The 23,223-nt window shown below is 37.4% G+C and overlaps 1 protein-coding gene across 3 annotated transcripts in view; it reads right to left on the bottom strand.

Annotated features, from left to right (window-relative positions):
• PMS1 (PMS1 homolog 1, mismatch repair system component) overlaps positions 1-23,223 on the bottom strand; it is a 43,240-nt gene that overhangs the window by 672 nt on the left and 19,345 nt on the right. For 2 of the 3 annotated variants that reach the window (XM_056496940.1, XM_056496937.1), the window contains exons 6-12: positions 22,072-22,188; positions 18,249-18,371; positions 16,976-17,119; positions 14,897-15,792; positions 10,394-10,849; positions 9,715-9,845; positions 1,517-1,677 (exon numbers count right to left, since the gene is read on the bottom strand). In XM_056496940.1, coding sequence (XP_056352915.1) covers positions 1,517-1,677; positions 9,715-9,845; positions 10,394-10,849; positions 14,897-15,792; positions 16,976-17,119; positions 18,249-18,371; positions 22,072-22,188 — 2,028 coding nt within the window. The remainder of the gene's footprint in view (positions 1-1,516; positions 1,678-9,714; positions 9,846-10,393; positions 10,850-14,896; positions 15,793-16,975; positions 17,120-18,248; positions 18,372-22,071; positions 22,189-23,223) is intronic. The other variant, XM_056496938.1, reaches the window with a different exon arrangement.

Here is a 23,223-nt window from a genome sequence, read left to right as displayed (position 1 = left end):
TTTTAACATAATTTTACAAGATGCTTTCTGTTTCTTATTTCCTTTTGTAACCAGCATCAGCTGTACATGTTTAGCAGTTCACAAGACACATTTCACACCACAAACTTTATAAGTATCATAAATTAATTAAAGCAGTCAGTAAGTAAAATTTGAAAGACACTATAGCAAAACTTCATAGATCAATTTGTATTTACTATGGCCTACTGCAGCCACCTAACACTAGAAAGCAGAAGTAACTGCTAAAGCACCCACCCTCAAAGAACTAAGGAACTTCAAAAAGAAATTGTTTCCTCCTCCAAGATGGGCCTTCCTGCCACTGCCTTCTCTTCTGTATTTAAGTCATTTTGCCTAAACAGAAATGTATGTGGCACACATACCTCCCTTCATACTGTAAAAACCTGAGCACCATACATAATGATTCAATCAAAATGATTTCATTTTCTTTCTCTGAGATTTTTTCCCACTCCTCCAAGTGGGAGAAAGATCACTGTGGACTGTTTTATACTCTGAAAGACTGCTGCTTCAACCATTACCTTATTCTTTCTTCTGCATCTACCGACTGACAGGAAAGCTGCACACATGCTGCTTGCTCAAACATGAAACGAATGATTAAAGCCGTGTCTCTGAACATGACAGTGAATGCATGTCCAGTGTTTGCCTCTCAGAATGGTCAAAAAAATTCAGTGCTTATTTCTGAATAACAGCTTTTATAGCTGTCTGGGCTCTTTTACAAACTATTCCTGTCTCAATACTGAACTTACCTCTTCTTTAAGCTTCTTTCCTGAGTGCATGAGAGTGGTTCAGTAGCATGTAACAGAATCACTTGCTGCAAAGGCAGTTTACTACCCCCAAAAGACAGGGAAAGATTTGTGTAACACTGCTTAAAAGATAAAACACATACCCTGTGGAAGTATATACCTAGGTCCCAGTTTGAAGTAACCTGATTCAGGAAGGCATGTTATAAATGCTTAAATAAGAAGAGAGTTTACATATATTTTAGTAACTTTTTTGAAGAGAATTAGTATTAAAGAGCATTAGTGAAGGAGCTAGACAAGAAGCCATTACTACTACTGTTGGTTACTCCAGTTTTAACTAGTACCACATCTATTAGTTGCCTCTGAAACTTCATGGCATTATTGTCTCTGAATGGACAATTTATTTATTTGCACAGAAAATATTAACATAAGTCACTGCCATTCTGTGGCACTTTTGTATCCTAACATGGAAAAATGCCTCTCCAGTCTGAAAAGTGCCTTACAGAGGAAACACTTAGTAAACATCAGTTTTTGGCATGTGTTATATTACACTGGGTGACTGCTTTTGGGTATATCTGATGCAAATATTTTGGTAAAGAATACACAACTCAGAGAGGATATGATACTCTATTTTTCAAGAGTAACTTCTGTTTAGAACACAATGAAATTAATTAAAACACAGCTGAAGAAAGGTTTTCAAGCTGTTTCCGGAATTATTACAAGTTTAGCTGGCTAATACTAAAAGAAAGCTTCTGTCTCACCTCCAAATAATTTATCACTTTGAGAGGCCTACATTCATATACTTCCTTTGCATTTCTGTTAACTACTGCATTCAGAATTTCTTTCAAATCAGAAATTCCATAATAGGGCAGACAATTTGCCATCCCTTCTATTTCCAGATGACTTTCTGTAGCCGAAACACCTGAAAACACAAAAACAAAACAGTAATTCATGCACTGCTTTAATTTCTATTCTATAGCAATTCACAGAAAATTAAACTGATGCAAAGTGATTTAGTACTTTAGTCCAATACAATTAGGCAACTTTTTTGTTCCTTCCTTGGAATGAAAAGCATTTATTTGCACAATGTTTCATTATGATGATGTGTGTTTATTCACATCACAAATGTCTCAGCTTACATTAATCCAAATCCTAGCTGGCACTGTTTAATGCTTCAAACATTTGCAGAATTCCCAGCCCTGAGCACAGCTTTAATTAAAACTTCTGTGACTTTAATTAAACATATATAAAATTAGAGTTGAAGCAGTAAAACACAATTTAGTTTGAAAAAAACTAAAACTGTTGGCACTATTTCCTATGTAACTGGTTTAAACATCTGTAGAGTTCAAATGTTATCATAACAAATTCTGATTCTACTGAAATAAAAAGCAGTTTTTTTCTTCTACCACATCTGAGGAAAAACTCAAACCCATAAAACTAGAGGCTCTGTGACTCAATTCATATTATCATTCATATGGTATCACTGCTGGAGCAGGGAACACTCTGAGTAGGAAGGATGAATAAAAAATTAAACAGCCTTTTTAACAGAGTATCTATTCAAGCATTGAGGTCTATATGATTTCTCTTCTTATTCACATTACAGGAAAAAAAAAATTTAAATTGTTCCTGTACAGCAACTTTTTTTCCACTCCCAGTTAGAAGCAAGTTCTCTGGTGGTCATGCTCACATATTCTCATTCAATCCTTCAAACTATCCTCTCATTCATGCTGGGTGCACAGAAACCTCAGCCCAACTGCACAGCTACTTTCCCTTTTCCTCCACTACAAATCTAACAAGTACAAACTTTGACTCAGACAGCACAGAAAAATTGAATTAGTAATGAAAATAAATCCACTCTCATTTAATGGCTCCAGGTAGGATAAATTATATTCAGCTCAAGCCACAAATGGTTTTTGTAAAGTCAAAAGAGCTGGAGACAAATAGATTGCTCTGAAGTGGATTAAACTAATGAACTATCACAAGGGATAATTCCTGTTCCTAATCCAAACAACAGCATGAAATATTCCAGAAGGGAGAGAAAATACATATGCAACATAAGTCAGCAAAATGTACTTTCATTAGCTGGTAGAATGAAGCTGAGTTATCCTTGTCCAGGCACTGTTTATTTGAGTCATTAAATAAGAGCACAAATGAACAGGATAACTGTGCAGATTGAAACTTTTCCTAAATATGGGTGTGTCACTGGGTAAATAATGCTCTTGGGCCTTTTTAAGCCTCATGGCATGAGATACTTTGACCAGTGGGAATGTGATATAGGGAACAGTCCCTCATCCCCCCTCCCCCCAAAAATCACATAAGCTTCTCCCAGCTATGTATTAAACACTGCTTTACATCTGAAACTTTATTTCCTTTTTCACTCAGCCTCGCCTTCTTCAAGCTGCCTTTCCCTAATCGTGGCCAGCAAGCAGAGACATATTTTTATATAATAGTGGAAATTTCTGTGTTCAGATTCAGCTTAAAGCAAAATGTTAAATTATATGAAAGTTTGCCAGATATAAAGGTGAGAAAAGATGATGTACTCTGCTAATATTTCCTCATGGGCAAGCCCGTCAGTAAGAGACAGGAGGAAAAGATAAAGTCTCTTTTTAAAATCTCCTACAGCTCTTTTCTCTTAATTTTTGTCCTATTTTTGATTTAATTACAGATTAGGCTTGAGGAACTATTCCCGACCATTTGATTATGTTGCTTTCTCTCTAAAATGAGAACTTAGTCTATTTGAAAACCTTTCAATAATTACCCCTCTATGTGCTACCAAAGACAGTACACGATTTTTTTTAAAGTTTCAAGTATTTAAACATTCAGTTTAAAACCTTCTATTTCTTGTGCTTCCTTTTAAAATTTTATGACAGTGAGGTTCGGATTTCCGAAACATTTGCTCCTATACTCTTAAGCTTCACCATTGTTCCATCTGCAAATTTTGAAAGCCAGATTTGACTTCACCATTTTCCTCTTTCATCTGAAAGTCAAAGTGGGTTTGATAAACCCTGGCTAAGGGAGGTTTACTTCTTTGGCAATTCTGTTTGTGTGCCATTTTCCTTTTCTGTTAACATTCTTTAGACTGAAAGTAGCTCAGTTACATGCTGATTAACAAGTATTTATCTGCAAGTCTCTGCAGGAACTCTGATATTGGCAACACTTGATGATATAAGCAGATGTCCAAGCCTCAGTGTACTTGTAAATTTTTGACAAAATATATATTAATATTTTTGAGTATTCAAACAGCAGTCCTTAAACAGTTGCCATGGTAGTTTCTCTGAAATACTTTGCAACTTCCAAGGAAAGTATTTCCATGAACAAATAAACTAGCTTTCAAATGAATAAAAATGTGCATTTCTCATTGTTACAAATTTCCCCTTTCTCCTTCCAAACAAAGCATTTACAATCATCTTTGGATAATTCCTTCTTGATAGCCAGGAAAAACTGTTCCCTTCCAGCTGCCACCTAGATTAGGTGACACTATAACACCATCTATCTCTCAGATTATGGTCAAAAGCAAACTGAAATTGAATTCCAGCATGGTTTTGCACTGGTGGGTTACAAGAGCTGAGGCAGTTTATATCACCAAGTACAGTGGGTTATTTACCTATTACTGCTCTTTGGGGCCTTATAAGCACATTCTTTGTACATAGTCATGTTGACTACACGAGACAGACAATTCTACCCTAAAAGCCTGCCTTGGAGCACGGCCCAAGACCCAGCACTGATACAATTTGACACACCAAGGTGTGTTCCTTGGTCTCAGCTCCTCTCCAGCCAAGAATTCCCATCTCTCTCTCGGCCTTTCCCAAAGGCGAACAGACAGATGTGCAGTGAAGGCACATATAATAAACACATCTTAAGAAGAACTGGACAGAAAGTAATCCATCTTACTTCTTGAAATGTTCCCTGCACATAGGGGTCACTATGAGCAAACAAATGCCTGGCAGGTCCCAGAACACTGAGTATTAAGTAATTTGCTTTATTAAGTAAAAGCAAACAGACTGCTCTCCCAAAGGTAGCATCACTTGAAGCCTTAGTAAGGCCAGAACATGAGGGGGTGGGAGGGCAGTGGAAGACAGACTGGAGCTCAGTGTCACAGCTTTGCAAATTACAACAACTGGCACATTCCACAAAGAAACCATTGATTTTGCCTAACTGACACACTGACAGCAAGAAGTGTTTTCTTGGCTATTTCACAACATGTTTTTCACTGTGAGCTATCCAGAGAAAAATCTAGTTAAAAACTACTTAGACTGATGAGCAGTTAATATTGAGAGAAACAGGGAGACAATACAAAGAGCTCAGCCTATCAAAAACATGAAGCAGATGGGGCACTTCCAAAATCTAGGATACTTGGAACAACTCTGGCTGCAGTCATACAGTCTCTGAAGAGTGTAAAAGTAGATTACCTTTCTGTCTTCTAGCAAGAACACATTCAAAAGGCAGAATTATCCTCAAACGGAACAACAGGCAAGCAAGGCCTCCAACTCTCACACTCTTGCAAAAATTAACATCCAAAGGTGCATTTGTAAAAATACAGACATTTAAGCAGTTTTCCCACCAAAATGGTGGAACTCCATGTGGAACTGAGTTCTTGTCAGAAAGAAGAGAGCTAATTAGACCTTTCGGAAATATACTGACCATTAAAGAACAGAGTTGTGTTTCTATGAATTCCAAGCACTGCAAGGGCATAAGATTCAATTTCTGAGTATTAGTCCTGAGATTAATGCAAGATTAATTAATAATTTTTTATCCTACGAATGACACTAACCCTAACATGTCATCCAAATAAGGAAAAATTAATACTTCATGGGTGGGTTGTTTTTCAAGTAAGAAATCATATGAATGAAAATCTTCATAAAAAGCCCCCCTGTGCCACAAATTGCCAGAAGTTAAGATTCTGAACTGCAATGAAGCATTTTTAAAAAAGATCAGTTGAGATACAAGCCTAGTGCAACACAAGAATTACTGGTCACCTTCCAAATTAAGGCAGCTGCAGGGTTTTTTTTTTTTTTAATAAATAAACAGTTCTGTAAAACACCCCAACACCACAGGAAATAAAGATTAAATCTATGGTCCTATATTTAAATTTAAATAATAATAATCATGTAGGAAACTGTCCTAGTGGGTGCACAATACCAAAGACAAGAGGTCCAGTGTTCCAAATTAATATCTGGGTATTATGAGTAGACATAATATATGGTAATGAGCAGCAATACTCTGTGTCCTTCTCTTCTTCTTTGGGAGAAGAATATCTGTAGAGATTTAAAGAAATAATCAGTGCCACCTACTAGACTGAAAGTCCTCCTCAGAGAACACCATGGGTAAAGGAAAGCCTCTTCCAAGACTGAAACTGCTGATGTCAAATTGGAGCAGCTAAATTTCCTTTGCTCTTGTTTTGGGAGGTGTCTTAGAGCTAGTGATGGCATCACAGATTTATTTGCATGGATCAACAGAAAGGCCTGTTATTTTGCAAGAAGAAATTACCAGAAATACCACTAGCATGTTGAAATTCAAATCCTAAGAAATCAATCAATCAATCACAAATTTGCTTGTGACATAAGAGGACCTCTCTGTCAGAAAAAGTAAACTTTCTTCTACAGAAAATAAAACTCTTCACTCAGGATGAAAAAGGAAGCCATACACATTAACAAGTGCTAATAAGTGCTAATAATGAGAAATCAATCAGCAGTCAGAAAGGAATATCTATTATGACCGTATCAGGGCTGAAGTCCCAGAGGAAAACACAGACTTCTGAACATGCTGCAGCGGACCCTGACAGAGAGGGAGAGTTGATAGTTCAGGTCAGTTGAGAAACAGCAAACACTAGGACTGATACAATTAATCCAAAAAGTTAAGAAAAAAATAGTTACAAAGGGCATGTGCACAGAGAACGGGGTTCTGGTGTGCTCCTATGGATGCTGCTAAGGAGAAACTCTCCAGTTACCATGGATTAATGGCACATTTCCATTCTAGGACCTCTCCACAGCAATCTGTGACTTTATCATCCACCATGCAAAGTAGGAACTTCTGGACTAAAAAATTAACAATATATCCTGAAGAAACAAAATTTTTCTGAAGGAAATTTTAGCTCAAAAACATCAGAATGCTTCTCTTTCAGAATGTGTCTGAATTTCAAAAACCCCACAAAAATAGACACTGAATACAGACAGTAAAAAAGCTAATGCTTCTACAAGGATTGTGAAAGATGTTTTATGAAACAAACTGGATCTTTCAGAGCTGAGAAATCCTACAGAAAACCCAGGTCTAAGTGGCACAAATCACTCCTAGTATGGGATCTCGACAGTATGCAGGTCTCCTTCTGTAAAGATTATACAAGAGTATATTAATTAAATAACCTTAAAATTAATAATGAAATTCACAGAGAAGGACACATAAGGAATGTTAAAAAGTAATAGCCACGTGTCTAAAGATGAACTCTAATAAGTATTTGTAGAAAATAGTGTATTTCAGGGGCAAGCTGAAGAAAAAGAAGAGAAAATTATTAAGTATTTAGTAGAAATTCTTGGGTCAGTTGGAATAAAGCTGGGAGAAATTCCATTTGTTTGCTGGTATTTCTACCTTCATCTGCAGTGGTATGCTCTTTTAATAAAAGAGGCTGTAACTGCTATAATGTCATCAGCAGAAGCTTATAAACATGACTGACAAGACTCAGATGTTATTAACTTTTCAGTCAAGTAGTTAAAACAGAAGACTGGGACAAAGAACTGAATTAGATTCTCATTCTTTACCGGGCTCTTCCCATGGTTCATCAACCTCCACAGTGCATACAAAGCACTTTAACTGTAAACCAAATGAGAACAGTTCCCTTGAGATTTCATTTTCTTAAATTTACATCTTAGGAACACAGGATGGGAAGACTACTTCCCAGTTACAGTGTCAAGTCCTTTGCTATTACAGTGTTGCAATGCTGCTCTTAAACAAACCAAGCTGCTTTACAGTAGTTTCCCATTTGGTTCTGGCCAAGACAGCCGATTTTGTTCACAGTAGCTAGTATGGAGCTGTTTTGGATTTGTGCAGGAAGCAGTGTTGGCAATACAGAGATGTTTTTGTTGCAGCTGAGCAGGGCTTACACAGCATCAAGGCCCTTTCTGCTCCTCACCCCACCCCACCAGTGAGGAGACTGGGGGAGCACAAGGAGTTGGGAGGGGACACAGCTGGGCAGCTGACCCCAGCTGACACTCCAGACCGTGTGGCACCAAGCTCATAGAGCTGGGGGAAGGAGGAGGAAGTGGAGTGCTGTAATGATGTTTGTCCTCCCAAATCACCATTATATGGGATGGAGCCCAGCTTTCCTGGGGATAGCTGAACACCTGCCTGCCCACGGGAAGCTGCAAATTAATCCCTTTTTTTGTTTCATTTCTGTACACAACTTTTGCTTTACCTGTTAAACGTCTTTATAACTCAACCCACAAGTTTTCTCACTTTTACAATTCCAATTCTCTCCCTCATCCCATAGAATAAGTGGCTGTGTGGGGCTGCACTGATGGCTGTGGTTAAACCACGACACATCTGCAGTACTATGAGATTGGTCAACAACTCTCTGCTGTTGCCTAGAAATAAACTAGAAATTATACTCTTCACCCAGGATGAAAAACAAATTGTCTTCACATTTTCACATTCAATTTATTCATGTCTAGTTAACATTAACTGGATTTTGAGCAAACTTAGAATATTAGGAAGTATAAAAAACCAACTTGGTGAGCAAAACTGCTAAGCCACAATCCCATACTTGCCTAGGGACATATCATATAGACCTCCTCAGCTTTTGATTTGTCTGAATAAAGCATGCAAGACTTGCCTCTTACAGTACATGCTTTATCTTCCTAACCATTCATTCCATGATTATTATAATGATTAATACCAACACCTCTTCTAGTAAGGTGCTGGTATTTATGTAGAGATTTAGCCAGTCAGAAAGAAGTTTCCTTGTTTCTGCTGTGCATGATTCAGTAAAGAGAACAGCTTTGGCTCTGTTCTTCACAAGAACCAGCCTCTGAGTGAGGGAGTTGGTCTACATCCCTTTTTTGTACTTACCCTTAAAAGATCCCATATGTTACAGTACATCTGTCATCACTGTACATATGTGGGGATCTGTAACACATGAAGCTATAGCATTTCTAACAGCTCTTATGGCCAATCATTTCCCTGAGCTGTCAGCTAGGTGCTACCCCCAAAGATGATTGCTTTTCTTGGAATTCTGCTATAGAATTTGTGATCTGCAGAATCAACACTGGGTCACCCCTGTGCTCCTAATGCATCCCTAGAAATCATTCTTCAGAAAGATGTAAATACTTTTCAGCTCTCTTGATGAAGTAAAAGAATCTTGCAAAAAATGCATTTATTCTGTGATCAGCAGAGAGGTACTGAAAAGCATACTCCTTCAAAATATGTTCAGATCAAACTCTGAGAAAAGGTGTGGTGATCCTTTGACCATCTCTTTGCTGGCCTCTTTGGGCTCTGGGTTACAATTTTAATAGAAAAGTACGATATTAAACAGGATCCAGCTCCTTACTGGACCTCTTCAACTGCTCAGCAGTACAGGAATAGTCAGTTAAAGCACATATTTGCAGAAGGTGCCTGGGCTAAGGAATTCTTATCAGTTTAATATAAATTCTGTCAGAACGGCAATTCAGGATATGGGCATTGAGCATTTCGAGAAAAGAAGAAAGAAGTGAGGAAGACATGGATTTCAGAGCATTCTTTGAAATACTATTAAAGTTTTTTGTTCAGTCATCAGTTTCCATTACTCAATGTTTTGTGTGGAAGACAGCATTATTTGCAAAGAAATAAAATCTCAATGTTACGGAAAGCAGAATCCTAGTGCTTAAAAGACAAGGTGAGGCAGAATAACATGATCCACATTAACAATAATTTAAAACATTAAATCATAGGAAACAAACTCCAATGCAACTAATAGATTTTAAAACCATCATACCTTCTATCACTTTTATCTGGAATCCATTTGCTACAAGCCTTGGATCTGACAAATAACCTGATCCGTGGAAACTCTGGTAATTCTTCTGCATTTTATGAAGAGCAGCCATATACTGAGATCCACCAATAAGACTGCGAAAAAAAAAAATTCCCAAAGTGTTAAAAACCAACATCTCCTATGCAAAAATTACAAGTGTGCAAAAACCACAGAAAAAGGTAGCAAGTGATAAAGGAGTGATCAAGATTTTTACAATTATTTTGGAAAAGCAATTTATTTAACGAAACAAAATGAGAACTATTCACTTATCTTAGCGAGGGATCGAGCTTAGACATATAGTAATAATAATTCTATCAGCCATTTCCTAATTCTTTGGGGAAAATTAAGCTACAGTGAAGTTGTGAAAATGTGGAGCATTTAATTTTTTTCTGGGGAGGAAAATTTGTATTCGCTGCACTATCAATGAAACTGGTTAAAAATCGTACTTATTTCAACTGGAATAAGACCAAGTGTGCTCATTGCTTCAAGGTCAAAGTATAAGAACCAAAAATCTGTTTTAATAGAAAAGTGAGTGCACAGATAAGCAGAGCATTAGCAAACAGGGCGTGGCCAGAGTTGACTGTAAATAATTATCAATTGATGTTTCAAGTAACATACACATTTTTGCTCAATAGTACTATACCTGTCTGTTAGCACAATTGGATCATCCAGTTTCTCTACAGGAAGCTTATGGTTCATCAATAATCTCTTACACAGCAGGGCCTCTTCCAATCTATATGGATTCAGCACCTTTATATTTTTTTCAGTAGCAAGTATCCAGACATCAGGAAAACTCTGACGACGAATCAGGAAAAGCTCCTGTTCATCTGAAACATTTCTCTCTTGTCTCTGAAGGTGACGTCTACAGGAACTCAGAGAAAAAGGCACTGTCACAATTTTCACAGGATGTTCCAGCTTCCCCTTCTTTTCAATCTGGCCATGAAATATCTTGTCAAGCTTCTGCTGGTCAGATGCAGAAGTCTTTAGCTTGGGTTTGTGTTTTCCTGCCTCCTTGGCTGGTCGGTGCAGTGGCTGTGCATTGGCTTTCTTGACCTCTCTGTTGTACCGTTCCTGGTCCTTAGTGGCTTTTATTTCATAACTTAAATGAGAAAACAAACCAGTAATCAGCAGATAAAAAGCTCCAGACCCCAATCCCTAACACACTAAAGCAGAAGAAAAGGTAACCATTTACAGCCAAGACCCACATCCATGGTCCATTCAACTATCCATATCAATATGCTGCCCACTGTGATGGAAACGGTGACTGTGCCTCTGTTACATCACACCTTGAACAAAAGCTGGAAATTTTCCTTCATCAAGACAGCCAGCAAAACCTCAATTATTGTAAGGAGGAGGAACTATTACTGTAAAGAATAGAGGGCATCATATAAATATCTACAGCAAAGTTCTTTTCACCTGAGCCCTTGTTTAATTTGCAATCAAAACCACGATTTTGGAAGGAGTTTTTTTGTCACAGGCCCATCCAGCCCAATTCACAAAGTAATTTAAGTTTCTAGAGCTTTACAGCCTTCCAGGAAAGGCCATGTGGCTGGCAAGACTTTGGAGTTTGAGTAATTTCTCAAGCTCCAGGTCTTACTTAATAAAAGTGTATTTCATTTCAATTGGCCTAAACTTAGCCATATAAAGTGGAAGAATACCAAATATGTATGATTATCACAGAATTCTATAAGTAATAATCAACCTTACAAATTTTTCAGAAACAGTCAATAAAAAACTACTCGTAAATGCTGTCCAAATGGTTAAAACATTACTACATACTAAACCTCTACAACATGAATGGATTCTTAATGAGTTTATAAATGTCAGGGAGATAACCAAACTTTTATAGGTCCCAGGTTTATGCTTGTCTACTGCATATGAATTTTATTTTTCTGAAAGCAAAAGTTGTGATTTGCTGAACTCCCTCTTTTTGCCCTTTTTTGATATTCTGAATTCTAGAAGGTAATCCAAACCAGTCTAATATTCAATTAAAACAAAACCAAAAAAAGAGTAGTATTATCATATATTAGTATTGGAAATCAGTATTTTAGCTGGTCATATTTATTTATTGCTACTTGCTGGAACAGTTTGATTCAATTATGTGTATGCACGCTGGAAAATTAAGGTCAACAAAAGGGTCACCATTTGCAATTAATTATGATGTGCTAGCATTCACATATGGTACCAATATTTAGTTAACTAAAGAAGTCAGCTTAAATAGTTTCTTGCAATAAATCACGTCCTAGAAAATATGGAGCAAACATTAAGATAAAAAACATCTGCTCCTTTTAAAATGAATGGATGAAATCACTTGAACAGAATTTTTTTTAATCCCAAATTCATTTACAGCTTTGACCAGATCAATAAATACTTTGTTTTGAATTGCAGTCCTAACTGCAATGCAGAAAAATATTTAAGTGTAAGAGAACTAAGCCTTCATTGATCACTGATAATCCAATATGAATGCACTTCCAAACAAAGTTCAATCTGCCTTCCAGTTTAGACTACCACCAGAAAAATTTAGTCTTACAAACTTTGATTGTGAGTATCTTCCAAATTCAGACACATCAATATCAGTGATTTGCCCAGAACTACAGAAAAACTGCAGATTTAAAAACTATGAGGGAACACCTTTGCCTTTCTGAAAATCCTTTCACAGAGGAACATATAATCAACAAGTGCCACTAGAATAGCATTTCTCTGCTTTGTGAATTAAGACTGCAAATTTAGGATCTTTTTTTCTGATGCTACAAAACCTAAAGCCAAGAAAATTTGCAAAACTGGATGTAAGCAGAGAATGGAAGACTAGAAGGAAGTCTCAAAAGAATGAATGAAATTTCAAAGGCAGCTTTGGTTTAATTAGAAAAATGGATCCATGATATATTCTTTCCCTTTGCAGCATAAACCCAAATACAATAATCAACATACTAAAAGAACCCTTTTAATATATGTCTCTCTGACCTTTTAAGACAAATGATCTGAATTTGAGTACTTGTTGCAAACTCTGACAGCAAAGACCATGCTACTTGAAAAAATGTTTCTCCCAAGGTACAAATCTACTCATGAAAAATTACTGCAGAGTGCTGACAAGGTGATTTGTTAGTCCCATGACAACGTGTGTAGATTCGAACCTTTCCTACACCTTCAGGGTAACTACTCCTGCCACTGTTATGGCACTTGGAGGGATTTCTCCCACTCCTACCTGAGCCTGATACACAGGAAACAGTAAGGCCAGAAACATATGCAGGCTGTGTTAAGTAAGAGCTGAGTGACTGCAAGGAATGAAATCCTTTGCAAAGCAGGGGGATATGTGATGCTGCCAGCATGGACGTGCACGGAGCTTTCCTCCTCTATTATAACCTAAAGACCATAACATTTGACATTCCGGTTGTGTAATAAATGCTGGCTTGTTTTGAAAAGGCCATCCTGTGTCACTACGAGACATCTGGTGCTTGTACTGCTCCCAAAAGGGATTTAAATTAATTTAGACCCGATGGAGGGGCCACAGAGAGAAACAGAGATGCTGAAACCATGCACACCCATTGCACAAGGCAGGATTTTATCACATAAGGATGGAGGACTGGAGCCCAGGAAATGTGGGGCTGTGCCAGCAAGGATGCATGAAGCAGAGCTGTGGCACTTGGCTGCCCTGATGTATTTACATTTGCTGTTACCTCTAGGTGGCCCAATTTATCCAGAGTACCTGGAGGCAAGACTTATGCTCTCTGCCACAAGTCCTTATGGATTGCTGCTCTGCAGGAAAAGTTGGTGTGTATTTCTTCCTATTTGCTATTCTCTGAGGCAATTTTAAGATCATAAAAGTGCAAAGGTAAACCAAAGCTGGTATCTATAGATAGATATAGATATAGATATAGATATAGATATAGATATATAGATATAGATATAGATATATAGATATAGATATATAGATATAGATATATAGATATAGATATAGAGATATAGATATAGAGATATAGATAGTGGTGAATTTCCTTCAACAGCCATAGGATTCAATCTTACATATAAGGAAAACTCAATTTCCAGAGGTCCCCTTCCTGAACTAACGCAAAGTTAATCTGTAGGCACACTCTTTAACATAACAGTTGTACCAGGAAAGCAACCATGAAATCTCAAAAGCTAAAGCAGAGCAAATTAAAATTTTCTGAAACAGCTGGCATAACCTTTCGTTTCATTTCATTAAAAGCATGAACATAATTGGAGTAGATTTCTACTATTACATTAATATTTCTGCTTATACAGAGATGAACAAAACACTTTCTCACGTGTATGGGTTTGTGACCATGGCATGTTGCTTGCACAGTAAACTTTAAATTAGGTAGACCAGAAGCTAGGTGAAAAGGTTTCACTGAACTCTGATATAGCTGACATTCAGAACAATGCAATGTCTTATTAAAATACTTGCTTTTCTTGCAGACGGATTTCAAAAATTCAGTGACAATTCATTTTAGAAAAATATAGAATTCAGCTATTCAGATTACAGCCTAGGAAGAGACTTGGTCTTGTCTGAAACATATTAAAATTTAGACTGTGCTATAGTCTCTGAAGCAGCATTGGAATGGCTGTTTGGGAGAAAAAGTAATTCCTTGTGTCATTTGATTTGGTTTGAAAATACAATTCTGAGGTTGGGATACAAATGAAATTTAGAGGAATGGAATTTACCCAATGTTCAAATGACAAAGTTCCCAAAAAAGAATTCTCACTTTACAGTAATAGAAAAAACCTCTGAAGAACTCTACAGTGCCTCATCCATCACCATGCTGGTTTTTAAGGACAGTGCATTGGGAGTGATACTGTAAAGGCTGCCCTTAGAAGTTTATAGGATTCAGAGTAATTTTCTTGCCTGTTATCTTAAATAGCTATTCAGCAACTGCTTCTGTCCCTAATCTAACTACTGCATAGCACAATGACAAAATGAGTAATTCCAATCTGCAGTGCACAACTGCAAACAGCAAAACACATCAACTCACAATACTGATCCTCATCTTGAGAAGTCAAAAACCAGTATCTATTTTTTCATAAAGAGCATTATAAATAACATTACATTTTAAAAAATTCTTTACAAGTGACTCTTTGGTAGCTTCCAAGCTATTCCAAGACTCAGAAGCAAGACACAGCCTGAACTTACTTCTGTTTTTCCTCTTCATTCAAATTCTTCCACTGCTCTTCAATTGTCAGCAGGATGTCATTCATGCTGGTCTTTGGATTATCATTTATCAATTTTGGACGACATTCATGTGTGAAAAATTCAAATGCAGACTTTGGTTTCTTTATTATTCTGCTATTAATTAAGTCATAAGCTGTCACATGTCCAAATTTTTCACTTATCACATTTTTTTTCTTTATGCTTTGATTTGAGATTTGTGGATCACTGCTTTTTTCACCAGTGTATTCATTTTGCTTATTAGTTGTCCTTTCAACTTCAGGAATCAAGATTTTAACAGGTTCCAGCTTGTCTCCCAGACTGTCTTTAAATGCACTTCCCATACTCCAGCTATCAGCAGAGATTTCAGGTAAGTTCTTAGGGACTAAGGCTTCCTCATTGTTACCTATTTTGTCCATATTATCAGAGCTCAAAACATGCTCATTGGCTTTATTAGACCCGGGGTCCAGAGGAACACTATTACTTTGAATACCAGCCATATTCTGTCCATTCTGTTCCTCCTCACACAATAAATTTAAGGAACTGTCTGGAAAGGCATCACTCTTAGAAACCTCTCTTTTGTCCAGGCGACTGTGCACATTATCACCACTAAATGTCTGATGATTTAAGCAGATCTCTGCGTTTTTTCCTGCTTGACAGTTTTGCACATCACTGCTGAGTGAAAGGAATGAAGTATGAGCATGTAGCTCATCATTTCCAGATGGTCCCATTTCATTAACAGCCACATCTGTTTGGTCTGTTCTATGAACAAACATGTCTTCTGAGGTAACATCTGTTTTATTACTTTCACCAGGGACTGCAGCAGGTAGTGGCCCATACAGTGATTTCAACACATTTTCAACTGCAAGTAAGACAGATTCCTGGAAAAAAATAAGAAAATACACACACAAGTGCACCTGAAAATGTAACTGCCAGATACCAAGAATACGGAACAATATGCAAAGTGCTCTTATTTGGAATAATTTTTAGACAATTCTGGACAGATTACTGCATTTCATTTGTTCACACATTCCAAAAGTCTCTGAACTGGACACTTTCTGCCCCAAATATTTTGTGACATGTATTCTGCTTCACTAGTTTACTCTGATATCACAAAATCAATTAAATGCTTTCTTTATAACAGGGTTTTGACTTCTTAAACCAGTATCAGGTGAAGTTATTCCTACCTACTATGGAGTTAGAAGTTTACAGCCAAAACAGGTGGACCAGCAACATACAATTTCATGTGAATGTGTTTGTGTAGGTGCTTTTATGGTACATGTTTCCAAATCAGCTTTGCACTAAGTGATGGAAATGAGCAAGACAAAAAACCCGAACCCCTAAAAAACAGAAATAAATTAAACAAAGGAAAAAAAGAAAGAAAAGAAATCCCAACCCTTTTTCTAATGCCAAGGAAAACTAGATCAAATGTAAAAATGCTGTATTAATTTTCATACAAGTGACCCTTAACAGGCACTACATTTACAAGAGTAACACAAACAAATACAAAAGGTTTTTATGAAGAAGAGGATTAACATAGGTGTGACTACCTATATTCACTTTGAATAAGCACATTAATAACCACCAATGCAACCTTTCTAATTTCTGTCATCAATAATCTATGCACATAATTACAAAATAGTGCTTTGATGAGAAATCAACTCCCCTCCTGCCCACCCTCATCTTAATGGTGGTGTTTAAATAGTGATTAACTCGGTTTAAATATAAAGTTAAGCATGAGATTTATACAGGGCCACACATCATAATTTCATTTGGCTTCTCTCACTGTAAAGCCATTTGAAATCAAAGTGGCACATGTATATATCTGACAGCATCAAAATCTTTTAAATTAACTTGGGAACTAATTTTGAAGAATCTCCCATTTAGCCTGTTCAGTACTTTTAGATCAAAACAGTGCTCTGACAAAGGCAAGCTGTCATGTAACTAAAAAAACACTGAAAACTCAGTGACAGTGTTTATGTTTGAACATTCTGGTAGTCCCAAGGCCCTTATTAAGCTTATATAAAGACTGACAACTCAAAAACAGAATAAAACTTTAATTACCTTATAATGCAGCAAAACTTGTGTTTTATCAGGTGTTATATTCACATCCACAGCAGAGGCAGGTACAGTAATACTCAAAAAGAAAACAGGATATAAACGACTACAGTCCTTTTGTGTCACCTGACTGTAGTATTGGCGAATTAACTAGAGATTGATTCAATAAAGAGATGTCAGTAAAGGCAATAAAATAGACAAAATGTACAGAAACAAAATCTGGTACTATAAAGCTTAACTGGTTTGCTGGTTTTGAATATTTTTCAAGTTATAGAAATGCTTAAAAGGTCCTCATATACATGTATGCCAGAATAATCACTAAAAGGGCATTTCCTGGTGGCTTCCATGCCCTCATAGCATGGAGGTAAAAGTGATATATAGCCTATTTTCCATGCAGGGCACTGTATTTTTACTTTGTAGGCTAAATGCCACCTTGAATCCAGGCTTCCCGGCTCTTGATAAGGAACCACCTGTGTAATGGGATTCAAGCTAAGCTTTGAAATCCCAGAAGAGCCAGCTACATCAAATAATGCATGGAGATGGATTACCCCTATTCAGCACTTAACATACCAACATAAGTTCAGGTTTATATCTACAAAGCTTAGCCTGCCAATTGAAAACTACTGTAGTGTCCACTTTAAAACCTGCAGGAACACTTTGGCATGAGCAGGACTTTCTTCCCTGGCGATGACAAGGATTAGGACAGCAAGGCTGCTCCAAGTGAAGTGCTGCAAGGTTCAGTAGTGAGAGAAACCCAAGAGTATCAAATTCTGCCTACACAATGCCTAGCTGTAGCCAATGCTGCTGCACTATCACTTTCATTTCTACCCAATGCACACACAAATTTAAAGGGAAAGCATGGGTGTTTGCTTGATAAGCTCACAGCTGGAAGTGAAAACTATCAAAACGATTTTACAGAATTCTCTTACAAGAAACTACATAAAGTTATCTAATGGGAAATTGCACAGGTGATTTCTACAGGCTAATACAAAGAATCAATTATTCTGGCGGTTTGCATAGAGCCTTTGAAATTAATTTTGTTAGACAGTCAAAAACACAACCTGCAGCTCTGAGGTCTGAGTTCAGCAAATGGAATAGAACTGAGGCACCAGCAGTGTCAGACTTGTGGAAGGGCTTTCTGTTGTAAATACTAGTATCTTCACCTGTAATACTCTTAATTATTTCATGGGGGAAAAAAAAGTTGTAGATTGCTTAGGTGTCTCTGTCCTCAAAAGAAATCACATTTCTATTCCTTGAATTAAAAGCTAGAGGATATTACCTTCAGTATTTCCTTCTGAAGAACTGGACGATTATTTATAAAAATGAAACTCCTTTCTGAACTTGAAAGGCTTGTCAAAGAACTATCTGAATCAGTTTTTGGGAGAAATCCAGAAAGATTTATCTGCAATGATAAAACAAATACAGAGCAAAAGTCTTTCAAAGAACCCAAATTTTTTTAAATTTATGTGAGATAGTAAAACAAAATTGTACAGGAGTCCAAGTCATTCAAATGCATGCACTGCTTCTTATATATGCTTTATATACAAAGATAAAGGCAGTTAGACGAAAGAAAAGAGAAAAAAGAAAAAAGAAAAAAGAGGCTGAGAAAGATGGGTTTGTGTCTATTTCCCTTGATCAGTTTACTGATGTATTTCCCATTTGGACTGCCAGTTGCAGCAGGATGCTGCCTGGACTTGAGGATGTGGAGAGCCAGGTCAGCAGCTCTTGGCTTGCTCGCTGTGGGGTTGCCAATGTAAGCCCTGTCCAAGCCAAAGGCACAGAGTACTGCCCAACCTGGCCAGGGCAGCAGTGAACCATCCCTACAGGGAAAGCCCAAAACACACAATCCCTCCCTTTTTACGTACAGAGCACCTTAAATAGCCTGTCACAGGGCATCTATTCAGGGCACCTAAATTTACCTACACCACCTGTATCCAAATCATCTGACTCTCAAGTGCTGAGCACCCACGACTCACAGGCTGCAGAAGAACCTGTGAGCACAGCACTGCCAGGGAGCCTTGGAAACAGCACATGATTTGTGTACCTAACACGAACTCCAAGTTTTAAGATTTTTCTGCTGAGATTCTTTAACAGGTTCTTCAGGTCAAAATAAGGCCGATGACCCATGCTGCTTGTCCCATCTCTTCCTCCTCTCCCCACTAAGGAACTTTGAAACAGTTGGATGGATTTCAAATCAGTCTGATAAAGAAGCAGAAATCCCAAACGTGTATTTCCACAATTCCTGCGATAACTGACAGTTGTTTGGAGAGAACAGCCTCAAGATAATGACCTTACTAAAGAAAAAGAATGGTAGCTTTTCAAGAGCCAGGAACCAGCAGCATGCAAGAAGTGACATCCTGGGCAGCCCACATCCTGCCCCACACACTGCCCTTCTCCATCTGCCCAAACTAACAGGTGAAAGTACACTGGGGACAGCATTAGGATGGAGATTTTGAAAATATGAGAAAATATGGAGAATGTTCTGGTAGCAGGGTGGATCACTGAACACAGAAATGAGTCCTCATAAGCTCTGCTCTTGGCAGAACCCCTTGTATTTACTAAAATCCAAATTATCATGCATTAGAAATGGAATTTAGATCCATGGGATTTGGCCTATTCTTCCCATTCATCTACGTCACGCAGCTATCTGCTCATGTGCTCCCTTATTCCCTCTTGACCTTGTACCAAGCATTCTGTGCTAAAGCTGGCGTGTTCTGGTCAGCAACGTTGCACAGAACCAAACACCACTGGTCAAATTAAAGAGGTGTCAAGTATCTCTTGGATGATTATCAGAAAACAACATGCAGCACTTCTAGATTTTATTCTGCTACTTTAGCACATCCTCCCTCAATGCTCCTCCTCTACACTTCAAGCTCTTTTTCTAATTCACAAATATTTGTACAAGTCTTTCACTTCAAACAATATTTTTATATACAGAAAACATTAATGCAAAACTGAAAGTCTCTAAATAACTAATTTAACAAGTTGCCAGATTTAGAAATGGCTGACTGCTGTTACTATTTACAGCCATGTAGAATATCAGTATGCTCATTAAAAGTTATCTACAATTTATAACACTAGTCTTAGTAGAATTTTCATATATGAAAGTGTATGAAGTATGAAGACAAAATTACAGAGACTAGAACATACTAATGTAATTTTGATTTCATACTAGATCAACTGTTTTCAAAATTAGTACTTTAATAAAAACTACAACTTATATATGCATTAAAATATATCTGTGATGGAAGAACAACAGAATGCCTTTCTTTTATCTTTCTCCCAGTGCACATGTAGCTGCTAAACTTAACCTTCAAAGGAAAAGAAGACACCAGGGAAATTTCCTGTGTGAAAGTTTTAAGCCCAAATAAATCTATCCATTTACAAGACTGGGGATCTGAAAAGTGCAAATACTGTCTTGTACTTATAAAAAGTTGTGACAGTTCTTTATTTTCTTGATTTTCATTTATTTTACAAATAGCTCCTGAGTTTGCACGCTTCAAAGCTAATTTGAAATGTGTTCCTGCTTCATTCAGTGCTCATAATGGAGATGTTTTCAAGAAGGTGGGTCTTTTAAAATCCCTGGATCACCTGTTGAAGAGATTTTAACTCTGCAGTAAGAAGCAGCAAGATTAGTTTTGTTTTCAGAGTAGACTTTGCAGCAAAGGAGCATGAAGCTACAAAATGAACAAATAGGAATTAAAAGAATTAAAGAGCTGCCCTCTGGTCTGTATAGCAAATGAGACACAGACTGAATGGGAAGGAAAAAAGCAGCAGATGCTTTCCCCTTGAATACCTGTTCCAATACCTGCACAGGAGGAAAAAATTATTACACAGGCAACTTAACTCTGTCACTTTGTAGTGTTTGGCTGCCTAGTTTAGAAATGTCCACAGTTTCTGAACGTCAACGTTATGCATGGATCACTTATACACCTCTAAATGATGCACATGGTATTTTACACACTATTTAGAGACAGAGAGAGAGATGGAATGTTCCCCAACTTCTATTCAAGGAATATGGATGCCTCACGATATAGCAGAGAAGTAATGTGAGAACCTAAGTGCCTCCTCCAAGCTAGTCCCTTCTAAATACCCCCTTCTCTTCCCTTTGGAGCCCCCTGCACTTATCCTGGGCACATCCAAGCTACATTCAGGTAAGAATAGCTCTGGATGTTCTGACATAAACTACAAAAACTTAATAAAGTAAAAAAAGTGACTTTGCTTTGGTCCCCCTCATTTTACAGCACATATAAAAGCATTCTGGCAAACTCAAGATTTAAGTCTGAATAATGCTACTAAGCTGTGCATATAAACAGTGAGACTTTAAAGTCTGAGTAATATTATTAAGCACCATGCTGAATGCAGCATTAGTAAGTTGTGTCTAAGAGCCATTGTGACTTTAAAGTGATTCATCTCATCCTGTCAAGGTTTATTACTACGTGATACAGGAAAATGCAACTAAGAAGTTTCCAAGGTAGCAAGATTCCATTCAATAAAAATGTTTCCAACAAAAATGGAAGCAGATTAAAATATTTTTGAAAACATTAGATAAAGCCTCCTTTATAATGGGGTAAAAGAAGCCAAGAACACAGAATTTTTTGAAAACTAGAAAGTATTTCATTCAAATATGTGTTTGGTGGAAATTTTGCATAACTTGCCCTTCTAAGTATGTGCTTCTTTTGATGCCCAGGTGCCTCCACTGAAATTGAGGGGATACTCTTTAGGGTACAAGGGTGAGAGGCCACGAAGATGAGAACCATCTAAACGCTTAGTATTAATCAGAGCACAACCTGCCTGTGGGCCAGGAATCCTAACTGAGACAGCTCTGAGCAATCAGCAATTCTGCATTTGTCATCACAACTGTTTTTACTGCCATTTGATCAGTGCCACATGAGTCCTGACGAGGTGATTCTTGGAGTGGATTTTCAATCACCAAACCAATTAATTTTATGGAGAGGACAGTAATAGAATCAAATGCATTAATCAGATGTCAATCTGGAGATGCATTTTCTTTTTCAAATCTCCTTCTACTTGGCTATTTCTTTAGCTCTCTTTCATTGACAGACCTGAAGTGAATTTGGGAGAAGGAAGTTTAAACTCACCTCAGGATATTCGCAGTTGTGTTGAAAAGGTACCATACTGCTCATAACGGCTGTTCCCAGAACTGACATACAGGCCATTTTGTGATCTGATACCCTGGTCTTCTGCCAAATAACTGCCTGAAACAAATGGCACAGAGTCAAATTTTTGACATTATATTTGTTGAACTCATGTCATGTCTATGAACATGCATATGCAACTGCACACACACTGTATATGTAACATTCTGTACCTTGACCCTCTGAAAATCACAACTTTCAGTGCTAACAGACTCACTATGATACCTTCTGACATATCTTCTCATATTGTATTACTTGTTTAGACACATAGCAATTGGAAAACTAAGCAAGGCTTGCATCCATGCATGTTTTGTGGCTACTCTGGACTTCTGCACCTGAGGGCAACTGCTAAAATGGAATCAATAGAAATATGACTTCTCCTCTTAGATATACAGCAGTGGGCTTGGTGCTTTTCCTGAGCAGTTAAAGTGAGGGTTTATGACATGTTTCTCACAAACTGGTCAATACTTGAAGGTGGGCACTGCAATGCTTAAGTTACTTGTACCAAAGTGGTTGTTTTGGTAGAGATCAGGCTATTAGCTGTTCATCCACAGCTCTCACCTGGATACTCTAGGCTTATGACAAGCCTGCCATTTTAAAAGAATTTTAAAAGCAATTTCTAAGGAACTATACATTAGAAAAGCAGTTATTTGTCTAATGAAAAATCTGTACAAGTTAGAAGGGTGAAGGACCATTTGCTGTGTTAGCTACATGTCTTAAAGTATTATTACAAAGACTTAATAAATACAGTAAGGCAATATGAACTGAAACTTGAAACAGAAGTTACTTGTCAAGTCCACTTATGCATACACAAGATATTGGCTACTTTGGGAGGTGAAGCTTTGTCTATCACTAATGAGAAGTCCTATGCCAAATAGTCACAAATTTAATTCTGAATCCGCTGATTTTCATAGCTGTATATCAACAATAAAAATGTTATCCTTGGTTGGTTTTCTGCCTCTAGGCAACTGAGACTGCTACAATTAGGTCCATTTCCTTTTTGCCACTGTTAGCTGCCTGAGTGTACTCGATATGCAACCTTTAAAAACAAAAGGAAAAATAATGCAGCATGTTGCATTTTAATTTGGATGTTAC

Source organism: Oenanthe melanoleuca, chromosome 7, assembly GCF_029582105.1.
Source record: "Oenanthe melanoleuca isolate GR-GAL-2019-014 chromosome 7, OMel1.0, whole genome shotgun sequence".
In the NCBI taxonomy this organism is placed as follows: Eukaryota; Metazoa; Chordata; class Aves; order Passeriformes; family Muscicapidae; genus Oenanthe; species Oenanthe melanoleuca.
This window is presented reverse-complemented; position numbering and strand designations above follow the sequence as displayed.